Below are 8,988 nucleotides of genomic sequence, written 5' to 3' on the forward strand. Positions count from 1 at the left end.
GTGTTCGACTAGAAGAGGTGCGGCGCAGATCGATCATCCGCGAGAGCGATTCGAAAGCGCATGGAGCAGTCTGCTCTCTTTAGCTTTCGTGGTACTGTAATACCACCAGTATAGAGTAGCGCGGGAGCTGCGTGGAGTTCCGATCATATGCAGATGTCCGTTCATACTACATGACCGAAAGCGCGTGTTATGTGGCCATTCATGCAAACTGTAGCATCATGCTACATAAGACAATAAATAAGATTTATATTCCGCTTTTACTCAAAACTCACTTTAAACCACCATTGAGTGTTTGTAATAACTTCCGATTGCCGTCTAATGTGTGTTTTGGCCATGTAATGTTGCTGAAATTAAATATGTTATTACCTCTGAGTCAGAGCAGCGATCATGGAAGAGAGAACACAAGCAGACAGCGCTGGAAGCTGCTAATGCTCATCAGTAAATCAGTGGAAAATAAATAGAAATCATGATTCTGTCTGAGCTATGCGTTTTAAAACAAACACTAACTAGTGTAAATGTAGCCTAACAGATGTGTAAACTGAAGACTATTTGAGCTTTATTAAAACTATTTTGCACTGATTTATTGTGTTGGTTACATTTTGTTCCTTTGTGCAGTGGCTCAGGAGATGAGTCTTTGAGTTTGTATAAACATCAACAAGCTGAAAAATAAAACCAAAGTTTTTCTTTTTAGATAATGTAATCTTGTTAAAATTGATGTCATAAAATTGGTTTTGAAAAAAGTATCGTTCAGGAACTGGTATCGAAGTCAAGGTATCGGTATCGATATCGAAATTTTTTGACCGATACCCAGCCCTACAGAATTTTCTTATGAATTACAATATATGTTTGTCCCAAATCATTGTTAATATACATACTGTCATTGCCCTATGTTGGAAGATTCACTATAGAAATTTTTCAGTAATAAGTTTTTGTTTTTTCTTTCTTTTCTTGGAAAAAAATGTTGACGTTGAAAGAAGAAAGTACTTAAAGCATCAATTAAAATGTTCAATATTATAAATTATCTTATACAGTAGTGCATTTTATATGTATATGTGTTTGCTACAAATTACCTTAGCAACACATCAAACTGAGCATTCCAAATCAGTCACTAATGAGACTCTATATGGGCCATGATGTCGCCTTAGACAGTAGCTGCCTATGTAAGCAGTTCGCTAGGTTTGGAACAGAAGCAGTCATTACGTGTGTGTGTGTGTGTGAGCAAGAGTACCAGTGTGTGTTCTCCTGTGTCGCTGTAATTCATCACTGCGCGTGAACCTCTTCCCACAAAACATCCAGGTGCAGACAAAGGGTCTCTCTCCCGAGTGCCAGCGCAGGTGAGCTCTCAAGTGAGACGTCTTCCCGTATACCTTCCCGCAGCCGGCTATATGGCACACGTGCTGTTTCTTCTTGCCCATGTTAGATCCCCTACAGCATATAATTAGAAATGTACAGTCAGAATGGAAATATATTACACACATCCAGTGATGAAGACATGTAGTCAAACACACACCGTGGGGTGTCTGTATTACAAATGAATATAAACACAGAAATTGTACCGGGTCTCAAAACAAAGTGAGGAAATGTGCTAAAGGAAAAGTGCTCTCGGCAGTTTGCTCTCACCTCCCGCCTCCCTCTTTGCAGTTGGGGCAGGTGCATGCGACCCTGCGCAGACGTTTGCTCTCCTGGTTCAATCCCTCCATCTCCTCCTCCACTAAACGAACACGAAGGTGAGAGAGATCATTGGCATTCAGCGTAGAGCTACTGTCCAGAGGCCACTCCTCCGAATCAGGCTCCTCCTTAATCTGAATATCTATAGAGTATAGTATGATCAGCGTTACACTAACAGCACTGCATCATTAGCGCTAAACACATCTTCCCTCTGCAATGTCACTCTAAATTATTCTTCTTGACTGCTTCATCTTGTTTACTTTAGAAGGTCTCATTTTTAGGGCCCTATGATTTCCATGATGAGGAAAACGTGGATGGAATCCAGTCATAAAAACAGATTTTACGGCATAACTTGGAATTGCACAGAATTTGGCAAAATTTGGTTGAATAAATGACGTTTGTGGGGTTTACAAGTCCACATGAACTTCAACCCTAAAGCTGCTCTGATTTTACACAATTTTAATTTAATCAGTAAATCTCTGTTGTGCAGCACTTTGTTTCCCGTAAAAAGAAAGGGACTGTTCAAATTTAATTTGATTACAGTTTAGAAGATTATTGCTGAAGTTGTATGCACTGAATCTAAAATGAACAACACAGAATTTATATAAATAAATACATTCCATAGAGCAGTATTATAGTTAAAATTTTAAGAAATTATTCAATTAAGTTGTATGAATTCAACTGATTAGACATCTTTTTTGATTATTTAAATTTTAATAAACTATTAAAATAGACTCTACACAAATTAAAATGGATAACACAGAATTTAAGAAAAAAAAAAAACAGACTTCATAGGGCCCTACATCTAACTAGCATGTTTTTTTTTTCCATTTGGAAAAGGTTTACTACAGATATACAGACACAGACAGTCTTCCTGAAACAGCAGCTGCAGTACCTCCAGTGCTGTCGGTGTCCTCGGACTGCTGGAACTGAATGCCTGTCTGGCCCACAGCATTCACCGTCACTGACTGCAGGTTAGGCATCTGTCCGGAGGTCAGGCTGACTGCTGTACCGCCCTGACCCAGAGACAGCGTTTGCACCGGGGCAAGAGTAATCTGCTGAGCTGGAGTCGTCTGGAGCTGAAGATTCTGGAGGTTCTGAACTCCTTGGACCTGAACGGACAGATAGGGGCAGGAGAACACAAACTATTAAAATATAATTCAACTATTTTTGCTAACATTTTTAAACCACAGCGGGCTTGTGTTATTTTAAAGAGTTTGTCTGAACTTCTGTGTTCAGTCGCACTGTTAAAATTTGTTCACATGACAAATTATGTTTAAATAAAACATATATGACGATTCAAGTCGGTTGAGATGTTAAATGAATCGCGATTCAGTTTGTGGTGGGGGTTTATATGAATGTGTCTCTGAGGGAAACTGACTGTCTTCAGCAACGTTTAGATGGTATTTTCTTTTCATCTTGTCTCTGTATAATTCATATTAAAGCATAAGAACAGCTGCTTTGTTTACAGCGGTAACCAAGGAAACGATGTATCACTGCTGTTCCATAAGCGCCACCTGCTGTCAGAGTTAATTTTGCATTTTCATTCAGTTTTAGTTTCAGACCATTCTGTTTTTGCTTCAAATTTTGAAATTATACAATCTAATTTAAATCAAAAACTGATCATGTTGCATCTTTGTTTGGATTGTGATTAAAATGCAGTGGTTGCCTCTAGTTTTAAATTGAAAGAGCACAGGCAAAGCTCTAGTTTGAAATATCAGAGAGATTTCTTTCATTTTTGAATTATTTATTTACTTGATTTGGGATTTGTTTTAAAATTTCAATTTAGTTTTATTTGACATATTTCAATTTCACAAAGAAATGTGCAGCATTTCGTCTGAGAAATAATAAAAGGACACCTTTTCATTTATAATTTGTCTTAAACCTCATTTTGTTCAAAACACTGTATCGTGAAATCAGTATCGTGAATCGTATCGCATCGTGAGCTGAGTGAATCTTTACATCCCTAGCATTTAAAGCAGCAGATGACAAAACTGCAGCATACACTTATAATAAACAGAACGATATTGTCTGTTGGTGCGGATGCTAATATATTTATCGTTCTTGGTGCGGACAGGCCTCAAGTCACAGTGTGCCATGTTTGAGCAAAAAGCTATAAAAGGTATCAAGGAAAAAAATCACAAAGTAACCAATCAGAAAAGTAATGTTTTTGACGAGACATATTTATGCAAGTTGTGAATTTTTACCTAATTTCAAAATCAGTAACATCAAACATGATCAAGACTGATCAGTTTTTGTGATGATTCATTAATTTGTGACTCTAATGGTGGTCACTTGTCAAACTATGTTTGTTGTTGTTTTCATGGCCGCTTTAAAAATGTGGCGCAGGAAGTGGTGTTTTACTAGTGCAGCGTGTCTGTATCAGCAGGGAAATAATTACAAATTCAGTAAACTAAAAAAAAAAAAATGGTTCTTAATTCTCAAACCTAAAACAGAATCTTGTCACAAATGATTTATAACTACGTACCTGGAAGGTCTGCCACTGTATCTGTCCTGACGGAGTGACGGTTTGGGCCTGGATGAGGAATGTTCCTGGGTTGATGAGCTGGACGTTTTGCAGAGACTGCTGGGCCTGAACAGACACCTGACCGTCAGCGGTCTGCAAGGGCAACTGCTGTAACTGGATCACTTGCTGTCCTCCAGACACCTGCACCGCACACTGACTGAGGTAGCCCGAGTCGTCTCCCTGCTCTCCACCCGCAGACTGCATCAACACGCCCGTGCCGTCTATTGTGCTGGTGGGCTGCTGCGAGGACGAGGAGGATGCTGAAGATGTGGTAGGCACAAACATGTCTGCGACTGCATTAGAGCTGAGTGTCTGTTGCTGTTCCCCTGCTTTCTCCGAGCCTTCAGAATTCTCCATGCTCTGATTGGTCATGATGAGCTGTCCGTCAGCCGTGACGCCGGTGGCGATTGGCTGAGCTCCCGAGAGCCCGAGAGAGTCCAGATCCACGCTGTTTATGGGCACAAAGGTAATGTTACCAGGCAAACCCAGAGGCACGTTAGTGACCACCTGACCCTGACTGCTGAAGACAGAGCTTCCCAGAGACACCTGTGGGATATGGTGCACTTGGCCAGACTGGGTCATGAGGTTCTGACTGTTGCTGAGAAGGTCGGCGGATGCCGTCCCCGTGACGCTGATGGTATGGGTGCCGTCTGGGAGGATCTGGATCTGCCCTGCGGCGTCCTGCGCCATCGAGGCCCCCTCGACGGCAGAGGCAGAGTAACACATCTGCCCTTCGGCCGTCTGCACCTGAGGGATGACTTGGTAATGGATGTTAGGCACTGCGCCGCCGGACGTGTCGGTCCCTGACGTGAGTAAGATGGGCTGGTTCTGGAGACCCTGGAGGCTCTGGAGAGGAAGAACATACTGTCCGTTGGACGTGACGATACCCGTGCCGGGAAGATGCAGGACACCCGAATCGTCCTTTACCGCCTCCCACCTTTCAGACGACCCTGTTAACTGCACTGAGAGGTCTGCGTTCTAGGGAGGAAATACGTTCACAAAACAAAAACATATTCAAAGTGATGCCACAACAGTGCACGTACACGGCAAGATTCAATAACAATGAACATGTCCTCATCTCTTGCTGTTACTATGGTGACTGATGCAAAGCATGGACCCCATGGACTCTGATGCAAAACATGTATAAACCCATCCTGCGTATAAAAAATGATTTGAATTTGGTCAGAAATACTACAAGTTAACATGTGACCTTCAAAACAATGCAGTTTTCCACTAATATTGGCCATATATATATATATATATATATACATATACACACACACACAATGAAATGGGGAAAATGAGTAAATGACTAAACAGAGTGAAATTTGTGAATCTGGATTTTTTTTTTTTTTACATTTTTATGGATGTTAGGCACTGCGCCGCCGGACGTGTCGGTCCCTGACGTGAGTAAGATGGGCTGGTTCTGGAGACCCTGGAGGCTCTGGAGAGGAAGAACATACTGTCCGTTGGACGTGACGATACCCGTGCCGGGAAGATGCAGGACACCCGAATCGTCCTTTACCGCCTCCCACCTTTCAGACGACCCTGTTAACTGCACTGAGAGGTCTGCGTTCTAGGGAGGAAATACGTTCACAAAACAAAAACATATTCAAAGTGATGCCACAACAGTGCACGTACACGGCAAGATTCAATAACAATGAACATGTCCTCATCTCTTGCTGTTACTATGGTGACTGATGCAAAGCATGGACCCCATGGACTCTGATGCAAAACATGTATAAACCCATCCTGCGTATAAAAAATGATTTGAATTTGGTCAGAAATACTACAAGTTAACATGTGACCTTCAAAACAATGCAGTTTTCCACTAATATTGGCCATATATATATATATATATATATACATATACACACACACACAATGAAATGGGGAAAATGAGTAAATGACTAAACAGAGTGAAATTTGTGAATCTGGATTTTTTTTTTTGTTGACATTTTTAAATCACTGGATTAAGTCTCTTATTAGTGGCAGGGAGAACATTCAGCTTTACTATAGCTGTATTTCTGTACTAGCTTAATCATATTCAGCTAATTTTGGAAATTTGCAGTGCTGCACTTTTTCACTTCACTTGTATTGTACTGCCTCATGATGAACTGTTGTGTTTGTATTCTAGCTTCTCTAAGTCACTTTGGATAATAAAAAGTAGTCAGAGCTTCAGACATTCATTGGTCCCAGTCAATTCAGTAATCGTATGATGCACACAAAAAACATGACAAAAGCAGGCTTAAAAGTCAGGTTTGCATTTTAGAGGAAAAAGAATCAGTGGATTTCCCATTTTTCCTGGTTAGTGTGATCAAATTTTTCAAGAGTCAAAGTTTTGCTTTGTTTTCTGAGTTGTGTTTGTAAAATAATGAGTACTTGTTACTTCTGGAGAGACAATCATTATGATCAAAGACTCTACAGAAATATCCAATCATGTCTTCTGTGTTCTGTACTGCAGTGAAATGCCATTAGTGAGGACTATATTAACTTTTTTCAGAAATTAAAATAAAGCTGAGAAACTGGAAATACATACACATTACCCATTCATTTTTTTTAATGTTTTGGAAAGAAGTTTATTTTGTTCACCAAGTCTGCATTTAATTTGATCAAAAACACAGTACAACAGTAATATTGTGAAATATTATTACAATTTAAAATAACTGTTTTCTAGATTAATATATTTTGTAATGTCATTTATTTCTGTGATGCAAATCTGAATTTTCAGCATCATTGCTCCAGTCTTCAGTGTCACATGATCCTTCAGAAATCATTCGATATGCTGCTCAAAAAACATTTCTTATTATCAATGTTGAAAACTGTTGTGTTGCTTAATATTTTTGTGGAAACCATGATACATTTTTTCAGCATTCTTTAATGATTAGAAAGTTTACAAGCATTTATTTTGACTTTTTTTGTAACGATGTACAAAATCTTTACGGTCACTTTTTTTTTTTAATGCATCTTTGGTGAGTAAATGTATTAATTACTTTAAAAAAAAAATCGTACAGATCCTAAAACCACGTGCAGCCTCTGAATGACTGACTCACTTAAAAGTTTGTACATCTACAAAATTAAACATGCCATGGTCCATTTTTCGACTTTTCCCAGGTCTGTACCTACCTGTACCATTGGTTCTTGTTAAAAATAAGCTGTACTGTGAACTAGACTATAATTTATATAATTTATTTAGAATAAACCAGATCAGAGCTTCCACCCTTAAGTTTGGGGTGTAAACATTCACCCGTTCAAAGTACACACGGCCGGGCTCACACTCGAACCACAGTAAGGTCTAATAAAGGTATGTACAAAATCTTTACGGTCACTTTTTTTTTTAATGCATCTTTGGTGAGTAAATGTATTAATTACTTAAAAAAAAAAATCGTACAGATCCTAAAACCATGTGCAGCCTCTGAATGACTGACTCACTTAAAAGTTTGTACATCTACAAAATTAAACATGCCATGGTCCATTTTTCGACTTTTCCCAGGTCTGTACCTACCTGTACCATTGGTTCTTGTTAAAAATAAGCTGTACTGTGAACTAGACTATAATTTATATAATTTATTTAGAATAAACCAGATCAGAGCTTCCACCCTTAAGTTTGGGGTGTAAACATTCACCCGTTCAAAGTACACACGGCCGGGCTCACACTCGAACCACAGTAAGGTCTAATAAAGGTGAGATCGGTAGCTGCTGACTTACCCCTCCAGCAGCAGCATTATGAGAGTTTGCCCCGTGCTCTGCTCCGGGGGCGGGCGAACCGAGGCCCGTGCAAGTGGCGGCGAGCAGGGCGAGCGGCGAGGGCTGTCCGTCCTGACAATGGGCGGGTTTAATACACGAAAGGGGGTGGCCACACAGGAAGTACCAGTGTTTTAACAGAACAAAGTGAAAACTTCACCAAAGCACATGCACTAGAATAAGAGAGGAGAGGATTTGATCCGGTTTACCTGCTCCGCGCCGCCGCCGTCCTGAGCGCTGCTGCTGTCCGCCATGACTCCCGCTTTCACTGGCCCTTCAGGCGCTTAAACACACACAAAACAACACAAAACAGCCGTTAGAGCCCGTCCACTCCGCGCGCCTGCTACATAGGTGGCTTCATCGGTTATAACAGAGGCGTTTTGCTGTTTTATGGATGATTTGAGCTCTGTATTTATTTCCTCCGCGGATCTTAAAGTCTCTCAGTTTCACCCGCCTGCTAACGTTAGCCTAGCTTAGCATAAACATAGCCAGCACAAAGATTCAAAGCGACCATTCCCGCGCTCTTCAAATCCTACGTACCGGTCATTACGTGAGTTCTTTACAGAAGACTGATATCTGCGTTTAATTACACTCCGAGCATGATCATTTTAATCGGTGCCTGCGCTTGCTTTAGTCCAGTTTGTTTTTTTTCCTAATTTGATTGACGGCGGGGCTTCTACTTCACCAACCGCGTCACGGACAGGAAGTCCCGCCCTTCGTCTCTCCTCTCATTGGAGGTTAGCCTGGAGAACTCGCCTTGTGATTGGATGGACGGGATGTCTGTCATTTTGACCGGGTTGCTTCCTATTTTTCGTTGTCCCTGGAACGCAAGTTTTGTTCATGAAGATGTAGTTTCCGTCTGTATAGTGAACTACAGAGTTTGTTTTGTTGCCGTGTTTGATGCGTTTACCTCTTTAGTTTATTAGCAAGAAAGCTTTATACTTATTTTTTATTATCTTTTTTTCTCAACATATTTGGCAAGAATACTAGCTCACTTTGCTCACTTGTTTCTATTCAGACAAGCAGGGAAACTGATGATACATCATTTT

At 40.5% G+C, this 8,988-nt stretch overlaps 1 protein-coding gene across 3 annotated transcripts in view; it reads right to left on the reverse strand.

Annotated features, from left to right (window-relative positions):
• LOC107718453 (transcription factor Sp3-like) overlaps positions 1–8,640 on the reverse strand; it is an 11,732-nt gene extending 3,092 nt beyond the window's left edge. For 2 of the 3 annotated variants that reach the window (XR_001637412.1, XM_016525531.1), the window contains exons 1-8: positions 8,480–8,640; positions 8,149–8,222; positions 7,904–8,014; positions 5,565–5,771; positions 4,157–4,966; positions 2,564–2,780; positions 1,621–1,810; positions 1,229–1,425 (exon numbers count right to left, since the gene is read on the reverse strand). Coding sequence is in view for 1 of the 3 variants with exons in the window: in XM_016525531.1 (XP_016381017.1) it covers positions 1,229–1,425; positions 1,621–1,810; positions 2,564–2,780; positions 4,157–4,966; positions 5,565–5,771; positions 7,904–8,014; positions 8,149–8,222; positions 8,480–8,486 (1,813 nt within the window). In the remaining 2 variants the exon portion in view is untranslated. The remainder of the gene's footprint in view (positions 1–1,228; positions 1,426–1,620; positions 1,811–2,563; positions 2,781–4,156; positions 4,967–5,564; positions 5,772–7,903; positions 8,015–8,148; positions 8,223–8,479) is intronic. The other variant, XR_001637413.1, reaches the window with a different exon arrangement.
• Between the last annotated feature and the right edge of the window lie 348 nt (positions 8,641–8,988).

Source organism: Sinocyclocheilus rhinocerous, unplaced genomic scaffold (genome assembly GCF_001515625.1).
Source record: "Sinocyclocheilus rhinocerous isolate Xijiao unplaced genomic scaffold, SAMN03320098_v1.1 scaffold2077, whole genome shotgun sequence".
Classification (NCBI taxonomy): Eukaryota; Metazoa; Chordata; class Actinopteri; order Cypriniformes; family Cyprinidae; genus Sinocyclocheilus; species Sinocyclocheilus rhinocerous.